The 27,125-nt window shown below is 29.4% G+C and overlaps 1 protein-coding gene across 2 annotated transcripts in view; it reads left to right on the top strand.

Moving 5' to 3' along the window:
• LOC100166007 (elongation of very long chain fatty acids protein AAEL008004) overlaps positions 1-24,646 on the top strand; it is a 40,711-nt gene extending 16,065 nt beyond the window's left edge. Inside the window, exons 1-9 of one of the 2 annotated variants that reach the window (XM_001952782.5) lie at positions 6,025-6,294; positions 7,807-7,948; positions 12,983-13,173; positions 17,094-17,174; positions 17,412-17,468; positions 18,075-18,180; positions 19,116-19,252; positions 19,352-19,537; positions 23,380-24,646. In XM_001952782.5, the coding sequence (XP_001952817.1) occupies positions 7,888-7,948; positions 12,983-13,173; positions 17,094-17,174; positions 17,412-17,468; positions 18,075-18,180; positions 19,116-19,252; positions 19,352-19,537; positions 23,380-23,496 (936 nt within the window). In that variant the 5' untranslated portion in view covers positions 6,025-6,294; positions 7,807-7,887 and the 3' untranslated portion in view covers positions 23,497-24,646. Of the gene's footprint in view, positions 1-6,024; positions 6,295-7,806; positions 7,949-12,982; positions 13,174-17,093; positions 17,175-17,411; positions 17,469-18,074; positions 18,181-19,115; positions 19,253-19,351; positions 19,538-23,379 lie in introns of those variants that run through there. The other variant, XM_003241457.4, reaches the window with a different exon arrangement.
• Positions 24,647-27,125: the final 2,479 nt, after the last annotated feature.

The following is a 27,125-nucleotide window of genomic DNA, read 5'->3' as shown; positions in this document are numbered from 1 at the left end:
CAAATTTAAAATTGAATAATTATTTTGTAGTTAAAAATTTATAAAATGTTCAATTTTTATATCTAAGGCTTGAAAATTTAAAACAAGATTTCACATAAGTAGTTAATTCTGTTCCCAAAAAATCTAAAAAATAAATAAGCACAGTTTATTTTTATAGTCATTTTAAGTTCAAATTTGGACGAAATTACATGTTAAAAAACCTAGAATAACTATTTTAGTTATTTTGTTGTGATTGTATAATATTACTCGTGGGTACTTGAAACTTCTAAAGTATACTATTATATATCTATGATAGTATCACGGTTTGTTGTTGATGTATAACGAGTTATAAGTACCTACCTAATGGATATTGTGATATTCCTGTGTATATTATAGGTCAATTTTTTTTTAATACCATAGATATAAGTATATAATATGTCTTATACCTAGACCGACATACCGTCTCCGCTCAGAATCGTTTTTCTTATATAATGATATTAAATCATTGAATTCAAATTTATTACCATCCATTATCCAGTGGCCCACTTGTAACCTACTGTACAGCATAGTGACATCTACTTGCCCACCTTTTTAAAATTTATATTTACAATGTATGTCAATTAATTAGGTATTATCGGATTCGATGTGTTATCAACAAAATACCTAATGTCCAAATCTAATCTAATAGCTAATAGGTAATAATCAAACTAATCAATAAATTTCGATGAACATTTTATGGATACTTTTAAAAATAAAAATAAAACTATGACATAAGCCGGGGGGGTCCGGACTCGGGGTCCACCCACCTGGGTTCGCCACTGAAATGAACCTATATTATGTCTTAATATTTGTTACATTTCACGTGTTTGTAAACAAAAATGTTTTAATAATATAACTACGTTATAAATTATATTTTGAGTACTTAAACCTATATCAAACTATAAATTCCTTCTTTTTCAGGTATCAAACCTTCATTATTTTAAAAGTTGCATACATGTACGTTTTAGTTGAATAAAATATAAAATATAAAACATTAAATATTTGTAAAATGCATAGTTAAGTGCGTGTCTTAATTTTTTTTTTTTTAAATTAAATATCGGCAGCTGTATAGGGTCACTGGCTTGTGCTAAAATAATTTCTTTGTTTCTTTTAAAAAATTACAATTAAAATAATTAAATTTTTTTTGTTGATTTTTTTCATAAAATTATTCAACCTAATTTCTTTAATAAAAAATATATTGTTTATTATTTGACAGTGTCTTCGTCAGATCCGATTGAATCATGTAGGCGTTAGATTATTGAGTCTGAAACATCCCTCAAATTAGACATGTTTTGTTTTTTTATTTAGTAAGTGCCCTTGGTTAAAATTTGTGTTACTTATTCTGAGTACCTAGATATATTTCTGGATTTATTACTTATTCGTCCCTTCAGCTGTTATATGCTGTTGCATAAAGATTGGACCAAATTTTTATAGTATTTTTGATGTCTCTTAATTTTTTTAAATGTTTGTTACTAATTGCCTTCCCATTTTATTTTGTATTTGTTGCAAATGAGTTTATTGACGACTTAATTTTATATTTTGATTGTATATCCAGCTAAATATACCAAAGTCTTTTGTATTATCTTCTTTAGCAAGCTGACCTTAAGATCCACTTTTTCATTTCCTGAAATACCACAGTACCTACCCACCCAGTTATGCAAATATTATATTATGTGTTAATTTTTTTTTTTTTATAAACATAAATTTAGTAATTTAAATTATTCACGATAATGACATCATTTACCACAATGTCCATTATATACCAGACATGAACAGGTATATTGTCTTCAAATAATATTTGGGTTTGTTCTTGTTTCATATTTGCAAATAATTTTATTTTTGTTCACAAGAATTAAAAGTTATTAATAGGTTAAGTTAGGTTTGAGTGGGCGATCTGTGACACTTTGGATAATTTAGGGGTATTACACCCACCATCAGATCTGATGAGTTTGATGAATTAGATAATAGCTTAGGCTCGGCTTGTGTACGCTGCAATTTATGAATCACTCTTGTAGTCTGGTGGCAGAAATTTCGTACTTTGAATGGATATATCGGATAATGGCAACTAATTTATCTAAATTATAATTATCGTAAGATAAACATTAATAATAAAATACTAGTAATAGTCATATTGGGGGTCAGTCGATACGCGCGGCGGCCACGACTGTGTGATAGTTACCTACCATTGATTATAAATACTATTATTTTATAATCGATGATAGTCTTATTGTTATTGAGTTATTATTTTGAATTTACTATACATTTTAATTAAGACGTCGTGTAGCCACAGGGCCGTTGGCTTAGTTACACCACGTTTTTCGCTAATTTATCATTTATTGAAAGTATGAAAGCGTAGCATATTTAAATAAACTTATAAGAAGCTATTATTAATTTCTACAACAAATATTGTTAAGTTCAAATTACCGTTGAATTTTAAAATAACTAAACAATTATTAATTATTTTGTATCAAACAATTTCACGGTAATTTAAGTTGGAAATATGCATGTATAAAATTATAATTAAATTTACAATTAAACAATGTATTTGTCCGCATGTTTATATACAAACGGTATATTATAATAGTTTTAATATCTTTTGAGTTATTATTAGCATTTAAATAAAAGTAACTTAGTATTATATTATTTTTAATTTTAACGTCTAACAAATATCATTACAGTTAAAAACAATTGTGAGGAGAGCTCAAGTTTACTAAAAATGATTAAGAATTTAACATCTTGTAAGAAATAGGTGCTTGTTTATATTTTCTACAGCTTTTTCTCAAAGACGAAAACTACAAGTGTAAGTACCCCCTGACTGAGGCTCCCTGACTTTGTCCGATCGTTTCAAAAAATTTTACCAATATTGCAAGTTCTTTTTTAGAATTAGTAAATAACTCATTAGAACATCTATAATAAGCTAAAAACCCGAAAAAATTGTTAAATTCACTAAATAACAAATTAATAATTTGCAAAATATTAGCACATTTATTTTATGATATAGACTGAGTTTGGGCTGCTTAAATTTGGCCCTCTGTAATGTAAAGCCAACCTAATGGATATTGAATATAGGTCATTATATATTTATCTATTTAATAATTTATAAATTATACGATTACCATCATTAATATTATTATAAAACTGTAGGTACTTATAAAAAGTTATAGTTAGTAAAAATGTAGAAAAAGAAACTGAGATAGGTAGTAATTTTACTAGATATATATTGTAATACCAGTATGCTATATGATTTGACGTTAAAGCAGGTATATTTTAAGAGGACGTCACACCTGGGGTGTATGTAATTTGCGTCAAAAACAACCTCCCCAAAAAAATAAATATGTAATTTGCGCCACTTTTTTAGGTTGTAGTTTGTGCCACATAAAACTAAATAAAAGGGCATTACAATTATTAAGTAATCTGTGCCATCGTGTACTAACAAAAATTGTAATTTGCGCCAATTAAAAATAACTAAATAATCAAGTTTATTTTAATAGAAAATCAGTAATATTATAATTATAAATAAATGTATATATAAGTATATACATACTCTATGTACATTTAATTAATATATTATTAATATATTTGCGATTAAGTAGAACACAACAATATTATATCCGGCACGCGTTTGTAATTGGTATTATTGTATTTCTGATGCGATATCAGTAAATTTATATGCTGGTAAACTCCAACAATTAAAGTTGAAAGTATGGCGCAGATTACACATTCTATTTCGTCTTATGTCGTGGCGCCAGGGGCGGCGCTACACTGGGGCCAGAGTGGGTAAGTGCCCCCCGATATTTGATTTTGCTCCTCCTTTGCCCCCCTATAAATTAATGTTGAACATTTTAATCTAATCTAAAAATGCATTTTATATTGAGCATTTTATTAAATACTATAATAGTATTATATAATATAATACTATCCTACTAATTCGTAATAATTTATATTAATTTAATACTAATAACTAATGGTATGTTGATATTTAAATATAATCATAATAATAAAATAAAATAAATAATGTTAACATAATAAATTGCATTTATTGATTTTTATTTTAATAGGTGTTCTTACTACCTACTTTTAATAGGTAAACCAATATGTTGCTATTTAGAAACTTAAAAAGCCCTCTGTATTTTTTTATTTGCAATGAACATACAATTTGAATGTGCATAATATAACACATTCATATGTCATAAGTCATATTATAACCTCATTACAAGCTTATATAAAACATATTATAAGTACTTTAGGTTATACCTTATACCAACTTTGGATTCCATTATGTTAAAAATATGTAAGTAAATAAAGACATTTTATTAATTAATTATTTAACTATTTTTTTTGATTATTTAGAAATATTGCATATTATATACCCAAAAATGTTTAGCAATACTTTCTAAATATATGATATAAGCAAATTGGTGAGTGATCTAGTAGCGATACATAAAAGCCCCACCAGAAAAAAATTTGCCCTGTATCACCCCCCCCCCCCCCCCCCTCACAATAAAAAATATCTGGCGCTGTCATTGCGTGGCGTAAATTACATGTAATGAAATTGGCGCAAAATACCATCACACCCGCATGTGTTGCCTCCGTCTTACACACGTACGATATCAAAATGCATTTACGCAGTCTGAGTAAAACTTGCTCAATTTTGGTTTTAGAGTAAAAATATCTATTATGAAATTGAATTGTGATAATATTTCTGAGGGCGTCGTTGCGTTTTTTTTATTATACTCAATATAACGTTCATCATGTCGTTTAGAAATAGGAAAAATTTCAATATTTTTAAAACACCTTTAACTTTTTAAAAATTTAATCTAAAAAAAACGCAATGACTTGCCCTCAGAAATATTGTCACAATTCAATTGTATGATGGGTATTTTTACCCTATAGCTAACATTGAGCGAGTTCTACTCGGACTGCGTAAACGCGTTTTGTCTATGTCGTACATAAGACGGAGACAACATATGCAGGTGTGACGTCCTCTAACGAATGATTCACAATTTATAGTCATGTTTATCACTGACTAATATTTTGATAAAATATCAACGAGTGTTATTTTTATTTGTGGTACTAATACCTAAATTATTGTACTTTTGAATTAATCAACAAAAATTATATAATCGTTAATAATTGTACTTATTATGAATTAACGAATAGTTTTAATTTAAATCCTATTGTGTAGCCGTGTAGGTACTTTGTGGTGAATTTTATCATATTTAACACTAGATTGGTGATGTACGGAAATGTATGTTATAAAAACTTATCATTATTGTTACCTACATATGTAAAAATATTAACTTGTGTAAAGACGATGTTGTGTTAATGGAAACGTATGTATTTAATAACAGAATAACCCCCCCACCTTCCTACTAAAAAAGGTCTGAAAAATTGTTATTCACAAAATATATATATATATATAAGTTGGTAGTGTTTATTTTAAAAGTCGTATTGCTATAATTATTATCGTGTTATATGTATTTATATATTTTTTTGTTTTAATTCTGCATCAGCAGCAGCGTTTATATTTACTACGGTCGTTCGTCAATAGGTGGGGTGGTGTGGTTTCTCTCTTGCTCTCCGTCCTCCCTGATCGTCTTCTATAATATTATACGAGAAAATCGTTGGAAAGCGGCGGACAACCCTTTGAGGGGGAGGAAAAAAAACTATGAAGATGATAATAGTAATATTAATAATATATATGATTTTATACATAATAAAACACGCGTAAGCCGGTGCCGGAAAGCATTTTTAGTTTTTACACGGTGTCCGCCCCCCCCCCCCCTCACTTGCTGGTCGGTCTCATTATATTTCTCTCTCGCTCTCTCCCGGGCCGACGCACACCACTCGTCGTCTAAAAAAGGCCAGTAGTAGTAAGTTGTAGTTATCTCGTCCGGTCACCGCCGCGTCACACTCTCCCACTCACACACATACACGCGCGCGCCTCGGAACCGCCGCCGCCGACGCCGCCGCCGCAATAGTGGTCTTATAATAATCGTCCACGGTATCGGTCCAGTCAACCGCGTGGCTTTCGTGCGTATTGTTCGACGTTACTGTCGCCGCCGTCGTCGCCGTCGTCGCCGTCGCGTAAAGTGACATGAAACACATCAGAAAATCAAAATAATCACTATAATACCTTTATTTCTGGTACGATATCAGAGAAGTACCTAATCTTACACATCGACCGCCATATACTGGACTACTGTATAATAGTGTTTCGGAATAATTTTTGTTACCGTGGTGATTTATTTTTTAAAAAAATTTTTATGAAATAAGGTAAATTTTTTTTTTTAAATTTTTTTTTGCTTATGTCGTGGTATATATTGTAAGATCGGTTTCTCGATTGTCTCTGCAGATTATAGCAGGTATCGAGGCATCTGGATTGCCGCCTTGTGTTCTGTCCCATAGTGGGTTCGGTTTTTGTCGTTGCGTACACAATTGTTTTAGAAATAATTAGATTTTTTTTAAATTGTTTAGCATTAATACTTTACCCGTGTGTACATTTCGTCTCCCTCTCTCGCTCGCCGCTCGGTGACATCCGCGTACACGTCCCTGGCTGATGAACCGGCAACGTTTGCTAGTTGAATTATGTATAATATGCTCTCTCGTTCGTTGTGGCGATGGTGATGGGTGGTGTACGTGGGTCGAATCACAATTATTATATTACATTCGATTTTAAAGACGGCTGTATATTATACCTATATAATATGAAAAAACATGCGCGCGCGAAATGCATCGCCCGCGGTTAACGATGGGTGCTTTGACGCGTTACCGTGACGTCACCTTCATGGACGGCGGCGGATAGCACGTGCAGCCGCAGCAGCAGTTTTAGTAACGCTCTTTTTGAAACTATAAATTATCATATATTATAATATTGTGTTATTAGTTACTTACGTACTACGTACGCTTTAGCGTGATAAAAACTTACAAGTCAATTAATTTTTTTTTTTTAATCTTAAAACTCCTTTGAACAACGGTAGGATAAATTATTGTTCACAACTTATGATATAATAATAGTATCGTTGCAGCGCGTAAAACTTTGATTCGATTTTGAGTCGAAACCCTCATGTGAAACGCGGAAACTAGGTGGAAATCAATCGACTTACCTTTACTATTAAGTCATAACCCCGTCACTGCGAAGTACACGCACAAATAATACAATACAATATTATATTATAATAATGTATAATATGGCTTCTTTCATATTTCCTTACGATCGCCGCATAGGCTGAGCGCGTTTTATGCTCTACAGCAAGCTGCTGGCGACCGTGATGATAACGTTTTCAGCGTTTAATTTAGTATTAATCGTTATAAAATAATATAATATATAATATGCTATTACGATGTAACGATATTATATACGTAAATATGGGTTTGCTTACAATATAGGGAGGTCAACACTGCCTATATTTAACAATGTTATAATAGCTACAAGAGTAACAAACCTTCGTAGTACTTAAATTATTATTATCATTCAGGCGTACATTTATAAATGTATAAAAAAAAAATGTTCTAGTGTTTATTATAAAATCGCACCTGTCCTTCCTGTTTATAATATAATATTGTACCCTGTACGCGATTTTCCTGGTTCAGACATCTTGTTATCATATCGCGTCGAATACCTGTTTTTTTTTTTGTTTATTACGTGAGTTTGTTCGGTTTGCGCGGACGATTCGACTTAAATACCGTTGTTACTTTGTTTTTTGTTTTTTTCTTCTCCCGCCATGTAAACGTTTCTAGTTATATACGCATAAATTAATACCTATGTCTTTTTTCGTTTTATTTCAGTACCTACATACTGGGACAACTACTACGGTCACCACACAGATCTACAAGAGAAGATAACAATTATAAAAAAAAAAAAAAAAAATGGCACAACTAGTCTTAAACTTTATCGACAGTTACCACGACATAATGGACAACAAAAGTGGTTAGTACTTTTAAAATATTAAATATTTTTTTTTCATTTAACGGTATCAACTTTCGATTTCGGTATTACGTCAAAAAAAATCTTAATTCTAAAGGAATTATGTTGTACCCGCTGAACAGGTGGATATGTGTACCTATAGGAAGTGCGATTACTACTATGTAATCGGCGGGGACAAAAATTTGCTCGGAGAAAGGTGTAGATGTAGATGTAGGTCATTAAGTAATATTTTTCTAACGAATGTATGTTTTATTTATTCTAATAAACGCTCCTTTCCACAGTTGGCTATATACCTATAAGCTTTTAAAATTTAAACAACTATATAAATCACAGGTAGTCATTATTATGGTTTCCGATTATGTGAAAATCTATAAAATGCATATAACGTATATAGTGTGTGCTATAAAACGATCGAATGCTTTTCTATAAGTCGTTGCATATAATATGATGTTTTAATACTATTAAAACTAATTCGTTTCTAAATTATTTAAACACTGAAATAGGACGATGGACGATGGTCCCTGCAGGATCGATTATGATAAATGCATATTACATAATAATTCATAAGTATTATGTTAAAATTTTAATGTGACACGTGTTTATCTGCAACCCTAGAATAAACGTTATGTTATAGCAAATCATTGTATACTTTTATATTATTATGTTGGTTTTGTATGCTTACATATTATATCGTAGAAAGTGCACGGTATCTACCAGTTATATACCATTCGTGACAGTTCCAGCTGTTATCGGCATTCTGGTTTCTATTGTACACGCCATAAAATTCCTTCCCGAATCTTAAAAACATCCTTATATTCTAAATTTCAAAACAAATCTTTTATCGGTCATTTTTTTGCTTCTGTTCCTATTTTTTTTTTGTACACTTCCGAATGCTCGAATGCACACTATGTTACCTAATATAATATATTTTGTTGTATTAAAACGTATCATTCTAAATAAAATGCCATTTTTGTTTTCCTTTTTTTCACATAATATAATACAATATATATAAATAAAATACACCTACCTATTGAAATATTTTCTTTTATTATTCTTTTCCTGGGATTTGAAATAATTCCTTTATAAAGGATAGGCAGGGGTAGGTTATTTAGCTCTGACATGCGTCACCTTCTAAATTAGATTGCTATTCATTTTAAAAGTTTATAATAATGCCTGTGTTTATTTTAATACCTTGTTTTCAAATTTTGTTTTGTTAAGTTTTTTAAGATATAATTTTATAAAATTGTTTAATTATTAGTATATACCTATATACCTATATTTTTATTGAACTAAGTTAGTTAGGTAGTAGGTATAAGACAAAAAAGACGTTGTCAGTTTAGTCGATGTGATCTGAAACTGTGACATCGAAAAATGTAATTTTTAATATAATAACAACTACAACATCGACTATAACTGTATTACATACCTTAGCCCGAGCTTAACTAATAATGAGAAAAAATTATTTAACACATTATAATACACTAATTCAAATTTAGCTTAAATGCTGAAAGATACTTATAGGCCGGAATACAATATATTATGTGTTTTTAATCGTATATGTTAATACGATAATTAATATGTTTATTTTCGTCCTTTAATAATTCAATGGTTGTAATAATATAAAACCTTTATAAATATGTTGAACTATGTTTTATAAAAGTAATAATTGTTATTTTACATGTGATTAATTTTTTTTTTTCTGGGTTATCGTAAATTTACTATCTACATATTTGTTGGGTACTGCTGTGGCAAATCCATTTCTGGTAGTTTTTTGTTTTGCTTAGTAAATTATATTCAGGGTAAACAGCATTTTTTTTTGTTTGACCAACTGTTTTTTTGTATTAGCTATATGATAAAACAGGAAGACAGCAATCCACTCTGTATAAAAACCAGGCTAACTTATTTTATTGTAAGACATTTTCGTTATAGAAAAATATAATTTAAAGATAAACTTAAATAATTGTATGGTTAAAAGTAATGAAAGGAGGACGGAGTGGATTAAGGCGTCGGTTGTGACGCACAACGACGCCGGTTCGATACCTCGGCCATGGGTGGCATTTTTCTTCAGGCAAGTCAAGGTGTCCGGAGAACAAGTGCCGCCATCCCCCAGCCCGGCATGGTAGATAACTACGGGTGCCCAAATCAAAATTCTGCCAAAAACAAGCACACACGTGTTCCTCCCCCTACCAACAAAAAACCTACAAACAAAACAAAAATAGCTAATGGCCTAAGTTGCCGGGCTTAAGCTCAATAAAAAAAAAAAAAGTAATGAGACTATTTTCTAACAAAATAAATGAAAATTGTTCGTAACAAAAAAAAAAAAAACATTTAAATTTATATATTTTGGATAGGTATTATATCCGGTATTATATATTTCCATGTTATAATATTATAATTATAATAGATATTTAATTATATTTTTATTAGTTGTCCAACTTTTTAACTAGTCGTTATTAAAAAGCTGACGCATTGCGCGAAATATACTAAAAATATAACTTTTTATTATATACAAGGTGTAACAAAAAGACTAGACGAAAAAAAAATGCTGTTACTTAAACGGTATGACAAAAATTGTTAAAATTATATGATTAGTTAATAATTTAAGAAATATACTCATGTCAGCAAATTCCCCGAAAAAAAAATATTTTGAAGAAAGTTATTACGTTTCAAATTCTTTTAATCGAATAAATATTGATATTTAAAAAAATTCTAAAAAATAAACTACTCGACTTAGATAAATGTTTTTACTATAAAAATTGTTCTTATTGCCAATTCACAACTTGGATATTTTGAATATATCTAAAAAATTTAAATCAAATTTTAAATTTTTTATCTTCAGTGTGTTAAAAAATAAAAATAATGTTTTGTATAATATATGTGTAGCGCAAGTGACTATATAAATTATATATATAAAAAAAAAAATTAAAATATTGATTAGAACAAAAGTTATTTCAAAAGTCAGTTTTGTCTATTATACCTACCTTGCATGTATACATTAGGTATTGAAGATACAAAGAAAAAAAGTTAAGCTATAATTTTTTAAAGGCCGGCCTTATGAATTGTGTAAAAAACTTAATTAGATTAACTTATTATCAACATGGTAAAATAAACTAGGCCCCCTAACTAATATTATCTTTATGAAAACTCAAAATATACACTCAATATATTGAGGCCCCGGGGCTCTTCCCTACTTTGCCTTTTGATAAAACTATGCTACCGACCTAATGACAATGTTTAAAATGTAGCTTACCGTATTTTTACTCGTATAATTTTAGTAAAAATGTTGTAGTACCTAACTATTCTGTGTTATATCTTTGAATATTGTAGGTAGTGACTTAAATTAGTAACTATATCGTTTTAAAGGACATCTAAATCAGCATCAGTTATATTTAAAGTAGTTAAGAATCACTAACTATTGTACTGATATCCGGTCGATCGTTTAAAGATAATAAAATATTTAAATAGGTAATATCCTAACATTTATTTTATAGATCTATTGCGTAAAAAAGGAATTAGGAAATAATTTTAAATAATGCATTAACATTATTAACATATGAAAATAATTAAAATCCATATATTCTCAATATTGATATAATAATCATAATTATTATAACAATATAAATATCATTAAATGATTACATCTAACTATAGGTTAACAAAGTTACGCCTAAAAAAGTTGTTTAATTTTGTGTACTTAGCTATATTCTGTTATTAGTTAAAATTGGGTATAGATACTGTATATAAATTATGCGTTGAGTATCGCACTCAGGCCCGAGCCAATTAATCCTATATCCTATATCCTATATTCAGTTATTCACTAGGTACCTACGTGTGACGTCTATTATTATTATACATAAAACAAATAATTAAATATATATTATCAGACATTATTTTTTTAGAAATAGCGTTTATTATTAAAATTTACAATCAATACAAATAATCAGTCAGTAAAATATGCGTTGACATAGTATAGACATTATTATTAGGTATTTCTTTTAGACACATAAGTTCACGTTTTGCTGCAAGGCTTTCTGTCCTAAATTAAAGATCATGAACTATTAGAGTGTATAACTTAAATATATATACTTTGGTATTTATTACTACCTACATTAAAGGAAATGTTTATTTATGTGTTTGATTATTATGCACACAAAATGAAGATTTAATATTACTGCCTGAATAATTTTGATTTTTGTTTTTTAATTATCCCGTCACTTTTATTCAGTTTACGTTAGATTGTATACATGTTAACAGAATTATCAGCTGCTATTGGCTCTAGCCCCTAAATAGAAACATTGTGTAATCAAAAGTTAAATGCATCCGAGAGCACTGACCTGTTATAGTTGTAGGTATAATATACTTGTATGCCATACCACAACATGTATTAACAAATATAGAAAACAATCAACATCTTATTTCAGCTATTTAATATTTGTACCATTTTAAATATATTCCATTACAATAAGTATTTAAAATTATTAGTTATTTGGTGTTTGTAATTTTTAAGACAATAATATATTCACGTTTTGTGGTGAAATCATGGCCGATTATTTGTAATGTAGGTATCTAAATGATATTGATATATTTTAATATAATATATTGAATTATATTGTACTTTAAAATAATTTGACACACTAATGATAATAATATATATTTTTGGAACATTGGAGGTCTTAAATTAATATCTTATATTCACTATAATATATAGATGCCTATGTAACACGCATATAGTCGTATAAGAACTTATTTTTGTTGTTCTCAAGTCAAATAAAACCGAGAGTAAAACTATTATTACTTTTTTTTTATAAATCGGTAAATAATATATCTACCCCTCATATTAAACGATATTTTGCGAACCCATGCAGTATAATATTCGAGTCTAGTATAAAAAAAAACTGTATAGCAGACTATTCCTTCCACGCCTTCCGTTTTAGATTGTTTTTTTACCAATTAAAAACATAGTTATATTACATTATGAATCTCTAAAATATTTATACAAAAATTCACGAATTTTAATTTTATGTTTTTCTATTTCAGATCCCAGAGTAAACGGCTGGCCGATGTTGTCCAGTCCATTCCCGACGCTGTTTATTTGTCTGTTCTACGGTTACTTTGCCAAGACTCTCGGGCCAAGACTGATGGAAAACCGAAAACCTTTTCAACTTAGAAAAGTTCTCATAGTTTATAATGCAATACAAACGATGTTCAGCGCTTGGATATTCTATGAAGTAAGTACATATGCCGGCCACGTGCACTTTTTGCCAATTACTGAATATTGTTGATGGATTATGTGATAGGAATTTAGTGGTACGTAAATTATAATTCAAACGTGAGTTTGTGTCATTTGCGTTTCCGCGTTTAGTTTCCTCGTTTTTAATCTTGCCTTCGTGATGCAATAGAAAACAATCAACATTATTTTTTAGTCCTTTTGAATGACAACTTAAACATTTAGGGTAGGTAAATTAAAATATTTTTTGAGTACTTTACTTTCTACATCATTCTCTTATTACCCTTTACTTTGTATACGTTTTTTAAAGAATAAGCTTTTGTAAATAATTTACAATCATTGTGGTTTGAAGAATATAATATGTATGCAACTAGAACGTCGTTATTCTTTATAACTTATAACGCTTCTGTAAAGTAAGGCGATGACGTCTTTCTGTTAAGTTATAATAATAATTATTATATTGTTATATTATTACAAACATGACCAACGGCCATGACCTTTGTTTATTATTTTTATATTTGGACGAATCATATATCTGGAACGGTCGGATATTAGCTAACGCTGTGATACTCGAGTACATTATAGCGTGGGTTAATATGCTTTCCGATTTTATAGAACTTATAAAAACGATGATAGTACCTAGTATAATTAATTACTAGGTATCTACTGTATACTATATGCTTATAACTTATAAGGAATAATTTGATTTACCTACCTATACAATATACAATATTTAAATTGTACCAAATGATTTTTTTTTTATTTGGGCATCACGCTTTGTTCTTTCTATAATTAATATTGTTTTATTAATGAAAATTAATTATAACTGTAACTATGCATACATTAATATAGAAAATACTAATTTGTTTGTGAATTTAAAAAAAAATTAGCGTTGAAGAGAATTTTATTCATTAAACATCATAATATAATGTCTTGGATGCCATTAGTTTAACGTATTAAATTAGGTCATACGAAAAGGTTCGGTGTTTTATATGGGTGCTGAATGATTAGGTGATGAGTGATGACCGTATTTCTGCAGTATGTCCGTGTTAAGGTACAGATATTTTTTATGTAATTGATTTAATTTTTGTACGAGTATATTTGTGTTTGGTATTACTGGCTATTAGAGTTTCTGGACAATTATCTTCGGGGTTATTTTAATTTCAAACCGTTGTCTATTATTGTATCTGTTTAAAAATAAATTGATATCAAGTAATCTATAATATCTATTAAGTTATCTATACTCCACAACTCGATAAATCTAATCCATTTAAATATTTAATACGCTATTATAAATCAATTTAACTTTCATTTGTTTTCTTTGAATTAATTATAAATAAATAATAATACCTACTGCTAGATCTTTTAAAAATAAAATATATTATATTTATATTTTCTTATCATTATAAATTTGTTATCTATTAAACTTCAAAATATGTATATAATATTATAAAGAGGAAATTCAGGAGCGGCAAACGTTGCAAACGTTTGATAACGGAAAAATTCGGAACGTCCGGTTGCTAAACGAAGCTGTAAACGTTTGCAAACATTGCAAACGCCATGTTCCAGCGTTTGGTCTGTTTCGTTCTAGTAACAAGAACCGTGGTTGTTTTTGTTTATACTATTGCCGTTATCGTTATCACAATTCGTGATTAATTTTTTTTTATGTCTTACACCACGACCACGGTTAAACAAAATACCGCACTAAACCAAGCGCTCACGAATTTCTACGTTTTCAACGTTTCAAACGTTGGCGTTCGTTCTGCAAAACGTTTGCCGCTCCAGAATTTCCTCATAGTTACTGATATTCAAATATCAATTAATAAATTAATAATTTATTGTTTACGCGATTGAAAGTTTTTTGAAAAAATGTAAACAAGAAATAAATTTATCGCGTTAATTTAATTTAAAGTTAAATTTTTATTAAATTAATTACGATTTAATTACTCATTAGGTACATTTATTTCAAACTACAAAAATATTTTTTAAAAATTGGAAAATATAAGCAGGTACCTACCTACCAACAACGTGGTGGTCATTTTATTTTGTGTTACCATTTAGATACATTTGTATAAGCAGTAAAAAAATAATCATTATTTATTCGTTAGTTTGTGTTATCTTATTTTGAGAAGAACATTTTTACTTTCAATATTTTATTGTTCGGCCTTGATATTTATTATCTAATGAATAATTTTATTATACCAATATATAAATAAAACATATACAAATAGTAAATTATTATATTATTATATGAACGTTAACCCTGACAATTTTTACTATTTTAAATTAATTGTAAAGATTTTTTTAGTTTTTAAAATAACTATTTTTTTAATAAATTACAAAATTATAGAATACTATGTTATAACTATCTTAATTTTAATTAATGTTAATTTACTTGATCTTTAAGTTAATTTTGTGTAAGATCAAAAATACATATTACTGTAGCTTGTTTTCTCAAATTAAACAAGTGTAGGTAGGTATTTACTTTTTTTATATTAACCCCAATGTCATTCATCTGTAGTACAGATACAAGTTGTAATTGATTAATCGACTTTAAACATAGTAAAATTCCTTGTTTTACAACTAGAATATAAGAATCTTATTTTACGCAAGGTTAAATACCTACTAGAGTACATCGTCTGCATTAATCGATCGTAATAATATTATATCGTCATACCACAATCACATTTTAATATATTTAAATTCGTATTTTCAATTTATAGTATTATTTCTTGAGTGTTAAGCTATTAAATTTTTAAACACTTATTTCGGAAATTATTCAATATCCTGTAGCGTACTTAATGTAATTAATCAAACTTCTTTAAATATTATTTATATTTTTGCGTGTAACCAACAGCTATATATTATATACTGTGTATTTATTTAATGTTTTTGCTAATTTATTTATGGAGTTGTTATAAAAGCTAGTATTCGAGATTACGCGGTGTACTACTTTTATTATGAATGTTATATGTATTTACACGTTGTGGTCGAAACGTGTATTATTTCGCTGTATTTTTAAGTACAGTTTGGCAAACGTAAATATACCGCGATTAGGCTGAAATTAAATTGGCCGATTCTTCAGTATTGTTTAAGATGACTGCATATATATTTGTAATCAATCTGTAAATGCGTGTATCTGACCCAAATACTTTCTTTTTCCATTATTTTTAAAATTGTTTTTTTATATTAATAATGATATTTGATAATAATATAATAGTTTACAACAATTTAAATTGTTCGTGTTTACATAATAATATATAGTACATGATTCGAAGAATTTTCATGAGTTTACATTAGGTACCAAAAAATAAAAAATTAATAATAATAACAATAAGAGTGAGCCGTTTGAGAAACGCAATGCACTTCATGAATTCATATCATATACCTAACGTCAAAATATTTTTCTAAATTATAAAAAAATACATTAATGTGTTTTAAAATTTAATCTTTTTATTGTAATATGTATAATATGGTTAATAAATATTATATAATAATAGCTTAATGGAATTAAAAAAAAAAATAAAGTTACCTATATAATTTGAAAAAGACATAAGTCGATTAATTTTTATCCTCCTTGAAATTCGAATTACCGACTCTACTGTAATATAAATTATAATATAGGTAACGATGTGGTATGCGCCTGACACATAATAAGGTTCATCGGGTCACAATTAGTCATGGTCCCCAATTCGGCCTTGACTTAATTACTATTTTTTCTCCTAATATATTATCGTTTTTGTCAATTTCATTAATTATTTTTATTTTTAAACTTACCATACTTAACTGTTTTTAAAGGCTAAGAAGGCCGAACCGGAGACATAATATTTTATCAATTATACGTATTTATTTATATGTTAGAACTATCGACAACTATAAAAAATACGCTCCTAATTCAAAAATAATGTTGTATTTTCGCAGTATATGATGAGCGGCTGGGGAGGATCGTACAGTCTAAAATGTCAGCCGGTCGACTATTCCTATAGTCCGATGGCCTTACGAGTGAGTATTTTATCATATCTATATTATTATATATCATATAATTTGATTTTGGATCCATTATAATTTGTGTATTATATTTATAATAATATATATATAAATTAATTTTTGATTTGTTATTATATATTTTGTTAATAAATCATTGTATTTACCGTTTTGTAACCATATACTAAGCTGGACTACTGTCATAATAATATGATAAAATAATACAATAATTATGCTGTGTCTTTATTTTTCTAGATGGCCCAAACTTGCTGGTGGTACTATATTTCTAAATTCACCGAATTTTTCGACACGGTAAGTTTTTTTCGCGGAGACTGTTTAATATAGGTATTATGTTATTATTATTATAATTGTGTGCTGTACGCGTGGGGGATGGATTATAGAAATGGTATTGTGTTCACGAATATCGCTGGCGGTCAGCGTATAACAAAATATTTCATGATATGCCCCGAAACTGTGTAGGTATATATATGTATAATATGGTTGGGTTGGGGTGCCTGAAAATAACCGGCCGCGTAGAAATAATTCACAGACGTCGTGTATATAATACCATAATATATATTAGCGGTGGCGGCGTGTAGCGGGGAAGAAAAACAAAATCGATCGACCAATGTCACACGAGCTTTCGTGTTATTTTCGTACAACTCAATGCTATTGCCTTCTCTACTATATTCATTGTAAAAGGATGGGGTGGAGGGTACGTTTTTGGCCTATATACATATATTGTATTGTGTTGGGGTACCGCAGCTATTGTGTGTATAATATATATTAGGTAATATTCGTGGAGGTCAGTGACTACTACACAATAATAATAATAATTACGTATTATACCTACCTATTTAACTTTGTATATAATATAATTAACAAAAACCTTATCGTTTTCACTTTGTTTTTTTGCAGTTGTTTTTCATACTCAGGAAGAAGAACCAACAAGTGTCGACGTTGCATGTCATCCACCACGGATGTATGCCGATGAGCGTCTGGATGGGAATGAAATTCGCCCCCGGTTTGTTAACATATTATATTATATTAATATTACCTATTCAATATTTATATATACGCTTACACCAACCTTAACTTAGCGTCAACAGAGACAATCAAATATATGTTTTTGGAATTATAACTATAATATATAGTTACAATTTCAATTTCAATTTAATTAAACGTTTTCAATTGCCCTTGTTTGAGTTAATTTTGAAAAAATATTTGATCAATTTATGAATTGCGTTGACCCGGTAATCGAACCCGGCTACCCTGTATTAATGATTTACTGTAGACATTAGTATATTTAGATATTTCTCACCTAAACCCATTCGCCTATTCCTATATAATTTACCTATATTTATTAGTAATTTTAACTAAATAAATTAGCTGCAACTATTTACAGCTAAAATACGATCAAGATTCAAGATATTAATAAACTATTTTTTCGTGCTCGCATGTATATTGCATACTCATAGTAAAGAGTAGTTCGTTTCAATGGATATACTAATTTTCATCGTTGGTTTCATGTTTTTACAATACGATCTAAGCCTTAAGGTGTTCAAAAAATACTTAAAACAGCAAGTGAGTAAAATGGATAACCCATTGTTAAAGGTGCACTATATTCTTTCGATTACTTAAACTTAACTGGTTTTAAAATATAAATATTTATTAATTCAATAGCGGATATTCATAAACATTATCATTATATGAAAAGTATTCTGATCATGATAATGATATTAAAATGTTAAAAAATAAGATTTTTGCAATAATCACCGTTATAAATAATTCAAAGTATATTTAAAAAAAATATTTTAGAATTTTAAATGAAACACTGTGCAGTCACGTAAACGAAAAACATTTCGATAGGAGACCCCCAAAACCCCTGTATCTTATCTGTATATATATTATAATATCTATGCATAAAAATGATTTTAATTTTTTTTTTTTATCATATAGGCGGCCACAGCACTTTCTTCGCGTTGCTCAACACGTTCGTGCACATTGTTATGTACTTCTACTACATGGTGTCGGCGATGGGACCTAAGTACCAAAAATACATTTGGTGGAAGAAGTACCTCACCTCATTCCAGATGGTATGGCTTTTGGGTTATATTATCTGTTACAAATTAAAATAAATTACCATTAATTGTGGCGATCGTTAATCGGAATTTTTTTCCTGTATACATTTACAGCTACAGTTCGTATGCATTTTCGTCCACCAGTTCCAACTGTTGTTCCGCGAATGCAACTACCCAAAGAGTTTCATGGTTTGGATAGGCCTACACGGCGTCATGTTCTTGTTCCTGTTCTCAGACTTCTACAAATCCAAATATACCAGTGACGGTAAACGGAGACCGGCAAACGACGGAGCTTGTATGGTATGTTGTGTAATTACTAAAATAAATAATAATATAATAGTACTAGATAGGTCATGTAAATTGGATGCGAACGGATGGCGACGAATTATAAAGAGCCCTTGTAATTTCAACTGTTTCTGCGCTCTATTGACCTTAAGGATGTCATTTTTATGACGTTGAAAATATTTATATCGATCTCTTAGTCACTTTTTATTTATCCCCAAGGACTGCCGGTCGCGCATTCGTGCTAAAATATACGTTTCACTAAATGTCACGGAAAAAGTATATAATATAATTGACTCGTCTGAATTCTTATGTTAAGTAAAATACTATACCGTATTTCAGCCTTATCCGTATTAGGTATATCAGTTATATCAATTGTTTATGTATACCTTTATGGATTGGCATATTTGACTATTATTATCTCCCAGAGGAAGGGGAAAAACTATAGATTTTTACTCATACAAATTATTCAGGGTAAAAATGTAAAGGTTTAAATCTTTTTTTAATTTTCTAAATCAATGCCATTTAATATTATTTACGTAACTTCGCTTTCCCATACAAATTAATAGCGTTTATTATAATATCGTTATTTTTCCCTTTTTCTTAAGTTTCCAACTATTGCGAGGACCATAATAAAGCCAACACCAAAATATAAACTATATAAATTAATTGTCCACAATAATTTTTGATACCAATAATTTTTAGTCATAATAATTTGGTTGTAATTTGGCTGTAGATAAAAATTATCATAAAACAAATATCATATTCTGAAAGTTGTTGAGATTGTTCCTCAGAATGATATACCTATAATTTGATTTAAGATACAATAGTTAATTGGTTTAAAGGTGACCACTTTCATCATTTGATCCTAATGTAATTTTGATTACAAACAAATATATGTGTAAATATATCATGTGTTAAGTATTCTGATGAAAATAAAATAATTATTATATTAATTTGATATTGATTTTTTTCAATTCTTTAATGATTTCCCCTTCAATTACGCCCTTGTCATTATGAAATATACGCATAAGCTATATCTACGTGAACAAAACAAAAATAATTAACCCTCCTAAATGCCTTTTTATTACTGCAGAATATATAGTGGTGTGTGTAGTTTTCAAATACCTATATAATATATAGGTAATATAAGTATTATACCTATACGGATTTTTTCCCTCTTCCGAATTTCCAAGCTTTTCCCCTTCAATTAAGTTGAATTTTTTATTTAAAAGCAATCGGTGTCTTCCACGGATCTTGGTGTTAAAAGGATATCAGCGTAATATTTGTTTTCTCTCTTTGGTCAACATAGACAAAACGCATTTACGCAGAATCATTTGTTCTATGTTTTTAAGTAATTTTAGAGTAAAATGACTAAAATAAAATCACCCAGTCGAATACAAAGTCAAATAACAATAAAATATAAAATCTATATGTCATTCCCTCAAAAATATTGTTCTCTATCTTTTTTGTAATGGGTGTTTTTACTCTAAGATTACTGAAAAAACATAGAAAAAATGATTCTGCTTTAATGTGTTCTGTCTATACTGTGCGTGGGTCAGAGAGAGAAAACAGATAGTGCTCTGACACCCTCTTAATAATATGCTGAAATCATAAAGTCCGCTTCATACACCATAGGTACTATGTTATTTTTATATTATGTTCGGAATTATCAAAAGACAAATTGAGCGGCACGCATAATAGTGAAAATTATGACATAAAAACAAGTATAAATTATTAGTATACTATTTTGACATTTAAACGAGTTTAATGTGTAGTAAAATTGAATTATGTTAAACGGTTACAATTTCATTGAACCATAAAATATATAGTAATAATTGTATTATCTCTGACTTATTCAATTTTTATGACGTTCGACGGCAATACCTATCATACTATCTACGTCATATTTTCATAACCCTATATAGATTTCGTTTAATCGAACTTCGATTCGTTTTTTTACGAGCTTAATAATAGTACCTATGCAGCATACAATTATGTACTCTATAAAAAAATATTTGATCGAATTTATTGTCATTTCGTATGACGTTGAAGTAAAGTTGTTCGCTATATATTTTTTGGTGTGTTAAAAGATTTTAAATATGAAAATCAAAAACAACCACGTCCATCCCCGGTATGAATACTATTGCTTATCGTACAAACAGTGATGCAGTTTCAGCGATTCAAAGCATACCCACATTATTCATATTTACCTACTGTTAACTTAAATACACTCTAGATATTATGTTGTAGGTGGGTACGCGGATATATAATATATAGAACATATTCAAATGTGCGTCTAATCGAATGTTTTAATTCGAAAATCCGGTGCAGTATATTATATATAGACTTGTCGAGCGTTATAACTTATTCAGTATATTACGTAAACATGCGTTATGCCAACATTGACTTTTGTTTTTGAATATAAATTACATATAATATACGCTCGGCGGTAGTCCCCGCCGAATCCACACGCATACTATACACAGTATATTATACACTACCACCGCACCTAAACTCTTAAAGGATTTCGGTGTATAATATGTAGTCGTCCGCGTATACATACTTTAGACTTCTTAAAATATGTAGCCGTCCGCGTATATACTTTAAACTTCTTAAAAGCCCGAACTTAAAGATTTATAGATTTTACGGTCGGGAGTAGAAAAACAACGCGTGCACTATTATTTATTATATTATATTATATTATAGGCATTGTATATTATGTGCGGAGAACTGCAGTTACCTCGATAAATACGAATGTATAAGATATACATTGGTGTGTAATTGGGGTGTTCGTAATTGCACCTTTCTACGGCTTTTGTCGTGTACACGATACCGAGTCGTGATAGCAAGGCGCGTTCTATAATATTATATGATATACCTATATAGGTGATAATATATATCTAATATATATAGAGTAGAAGTAATTTTTAAAATTAAAAAAATATATATACAAAATAAGTTTAAACTCCTTTTACGATTATGCATTATAATAAGAATTATTAAAACCCATCGACTCAAATTCTAGAAAGAAAAATTGACCTTTTACTAAACATTTTCTCATAAAAAAAATTATGCTAAATATATTATGCAAAATAGGGCAACATCAATTCTAAAATGAATTTAAATCTACGTCCGAGAATCACATTTTTAATCGACTTTTAACCTATATATTTTATTTAAATACTTCATCCGAACATTTTTGGTGAATAAATATCGAATATCGAACAAAAAGTTTTTTTATTAACAAACATTTAAAGTTTACACATGTTGGCGATTAGTGGACTACACTTTCGCGATTTACTCTAATCTGCAGCACTCCGCGCATCTATTAAGCGCTTGCATATGTCTACACAAAAAATATAGGCGTTCTTGGTTGGTTTTAAAAAATTTATTACTCTCCTCCCCTCCCAATAAAAGAGGTTTAGAAAAAAATCTGCTCTGAAATAAAATCTATTTTGTATAATTCTTTAAAAAAAGTTTAGTTCTCTGACCAACTATATTTATACTCAGTTGTACCTCAGTTGTACGCTTCATAGCACGTCTTAAATAATGTCACTATAGGTAACTACATATTATTCAGTGCGTACGTATTTGCACGCGTATTGGTTGTACATAGCAGTCAAATTTTATGGAAAAAAAATAATGACTACCTACCTACTTAGTAACTACAGACTGACTTGCAAACTTATTAGTGATAAGTTATTATATAATCGTCATACTCGTTAACGCCTAGCCTTGATGTGGCGTTAATAATATAATCGTTCACGTATATATTATATATATAGTATTTAGGTACAAATCGTTATGTATGTACCTTTATGGCTGTATATACATGTATAATCATTGTCGTTTTACAGCCGGTGGAGGGAGCGAGTTACAGCAAGTGTTCCTCCAACGAACACGACAACGTCGTGTACTATTCGAACGGCATCGTCAACGGTTTCAAAACGACTGAAGACGCCAAAACCAAATAGTTATGGGCCGATACGATTAAAACGTTCCTAACCGAATGGAGGAAAACAGCTGGCGGATATATGACACAATCACCAATAATATAAAGCACACTCAAAACAAAAATAAAAATAACGAAACACAATATATAATAATATAAAAATGAATTATTTGAAGAAAAAAAATGTCCATATAATAAAAAAAATATTTAAAACAAAAAAATTAAAAAATTAAAACTAAAAAAAAACGAAAAAATGTGTATAACATGCAGCAGTAAAACTTTTACGCTGTTCGTCTGAGGTATTATACATGTAACAACAAAATATTTAATACGTATAAACAAATATAACTTATTAACTAAAACAATAATAATATGTATTGTATGTATAATATGCAAATTATGTACAATATTGTATATTATACGTAAATACTTATATATTATTTGATTTAAAGATCCATTTAGATTTTCAATTTTAATGTAGTGCATTTTTTTTTATACAAATTTGTAATAAACGGTTTTTTTCTTCATTGGAACCCAGTATTATTCGCGAATTGGTGTGAAAATGTGTGCAATGCTTGAAGTACTTATATATTGTTATCGGTAGGCAAATTTCGGGGGATGGGTATAAGTATATTGTGTATGTCTAGAGCATCGAATAACCTTTTTTTTTTTTAGTAACTCATACACTTTGTTATGATATATATTATATACTTAACGTTCGAATTATATATACCCATCCCGGTGGAATTCTCTCTCTTGTTTTCACTCGAAATATAATAAATACGAATCAATAAACTACATAATATTACAATATTATATAAATATATTCAAAATGAATAAGATAAAACGGAAGAACAGTACAAACGATATTAAATACACTAATTAGGTATAGTTATTTTGGAATTGTGTTACCTTTCGTATAGATTATGTTATTATGATAATTTTAAATTTATATTTTTTCCCTCGTTTCCCATATATTGTTGTTTACAATGTAATACATACGGCAACGAAAAATATATGTAGAACTCTCTAAGTATAACCTTATATATAGTGTCAACGATATATATGTATGTAGATTGTAAGAACGTGAGGCCATCGTACTTTTCTGAATCAGCGTGTTTTTTTTTTACGATTTTAGTCATATTATTATATATATTTACTTTCTTTTTTAATTTTTGTTTTTTTTGTATGGCTATTAATAAATACAAAAAAAGATTTTATGTTTGAATATCTTTTTAACTTTTTGATATATAAGTGTATTTATTTAAAATGAAATTAAAAAAAAAAAAAAATTGTAAATCAAAAAAAAATTGTTATTTTGCAAAATATAGAATTTTGAAAAAAAAAATTGACTTTTTTCATTTAATTAGCATTTCGGTTATTAATTATTATTTACAACCGTATGCAATATAAATGTATTAGGTATATAATACCTGTATAAATACCAAACTCGATTGTGTGTGTTCGATATCGGAGAAAAACTGTGTGTGTTCGCCTTACCGGAACAAATCATGCGTGTTTGCAGTGGAAAAGAAAATCTCACCCGAACAAAAAACGTGTACCACCGACTTACCACCTATAATATACCTATACCGGTATGGTTTTACATCTATTTAAATAACCGTGATATATTGTGTAGATAGCTGCAGAGATATGTCCTCCGGGTGGTTATTATACAGGCGAGCCAACCGCAGCGCAATACATAATAATATTATATTACTTCAATACAAATTCGATTTAATATAATTTTGTTTATACTTTAGCGCGGGACATCGACGACAATTGTTGTTATCGATCTGCAAAGATGATAATTAATAATAATATCGTCATCACGTGGCGTAGGTGAGATCACTCTGAAATAGGTGTGTACTGCTGTTTAGTATGATATTATGTCGAGTGCCGCCAGTGCGTTCCAATATGCGTCGTCGTCGTCTTCGAGTTACGACACGCCGATGTTGGATGACGAGGGACTTCCGGCGTTTGTGGTGGGGGGGGGGGGGAGTGGCATAGTGGCGACGATATAATAATAATAATAATAATAATATAATATTATGTACAAGCGAACGGCAATTGAAGACTCGGCCGCTGTCTCTCGCACAGCTGTTGCAGTCGTCGTGTCTCGATGTTCGCGGTCGAACGACAACATAATATTATTGTAACGACGGTGAGAAGGACGTGTTATATTGTGCAGTTCGACTTGTCCATTATTGTGACTATAATGCGGACGATGTGTGGATAGGTAGTGGGCATTACTATGATGACAAGGGTGCAAGGCGTCTTATAGTATAGGTACTTCTTAAAGCGTGAAGATTGATTTCGTCTTGAAATTCACTTTAAACGATACTTTCTTGTAATTTTTTAATCCATTTTTTTCTCTTCGACATAATACTTACTTCCATGAAGTTTTTAGTGTATCGAACTTTTAAAAAAAATGTTTCGAAAAAATATACAGGTAGATAGGCACAAAATAACGTATTCAATTATTTATATTTTGTTGACTTCAGAGTTCAGACTAGATCACTCGACTCGTGTTAATTATTTTTGATTGACTTACTCGCCTTCGTAAAATATTATAACCCGTCTAGTGGTTCATCTTGGCCATCGGCTGACGTCACAGCAGTTACCAACACGGTTGGTATTACTTTACATACCTATTATTACGAGATAGTCGCCGACGACCAAGATGAACTGCTGGACGGTGGTTGTATAATATAATACATTATTACGACAATTATGATATTAAACACGACAATTAACAATTATTATTTTCCTTTTCTATATCTTCACTAAACGTATACACTGCTAATTTCAGGCCAAGGCGTGAGAAAAACGAATGGTTCTCACTCGCACGGAACCTTACGTACGAACGTGTAGAAACGAGAAACCGCAACATTTGTAGACGAGATTGAAGGAGATAATAAATAATATGCTGCAATGCCGTCGTTGCGGTTAAAACAATATCGGTATCAGCTGTATTTGTGTAGATTTTTTATATTATACAGTGCAGGCCGTATCAGTGGCGTCATTTGAGGGGGGGGCAAGATGGGCATTTGCCCCTGTCTGATTTTAAAAGTGGCTTGATGGGCCGGTTCCCAGTTGTTGCCGTTTTACTATTATTATATTTTATAAGCGCAAAAACATGCCTATTTTATAATATTTTCAAAAAATATTATACTATAATATATTATACTAAGAAAGTAAGAAATTATTGTCACATTGATACATTTTTACTAATTAATAGTTGGAATATATTTATATTTAGACGTATGCGGTGACGTACCTACACATTGTATGTTTGGGTATGTATTTATGTATGTTTGTTTGTGTTATAATGACAACAATAATAATAATTAGTATCCTAATCTAGTAAAGTTTAATTTTTAAAATCTTAAACTAGGTAATACAAATTCTAAAAACAATAACCGATTGGCACTCTTATTAATAATTATAATTGATCACGGACTTCAGTTAACTTGCGACAGTCGTGTATTATTCGGTATAAATCTACTTTACCGGACACCCTTTTTTTTTTCCAATTTTTTTTTTTTTTTTAAATACGTGGATTTTTATGCTGAATTCAAAACTGTTTAAAAAAATTCCCGCAAACTTATCGTTCAAAAGTTATGGCAATTCAAAGTTGTGAATATTATC

The sequence above is a fragment of the Acyrthosiphon pisum genome, chromosome A3 (assembly GCF_005508785.2).
Source record: "Acyrthosiphon pisum isolate AL4f chromosome A3, pea_aphid_22Mar2018_4r6ur, whole genome shotgun sequence".
Lineage (NCBI taxonomy): Eukaryota > Metazoa > Arthropoda > Insecta > Hemiptera > Aphididae > Acyrthosiphon > Acyrthosiphon pisum.
The sequence above is the reverse complement of the archived record's forward strand: the minus strand, read 5'-3'. Positions and strand labels throughout refer to the sequence as shown.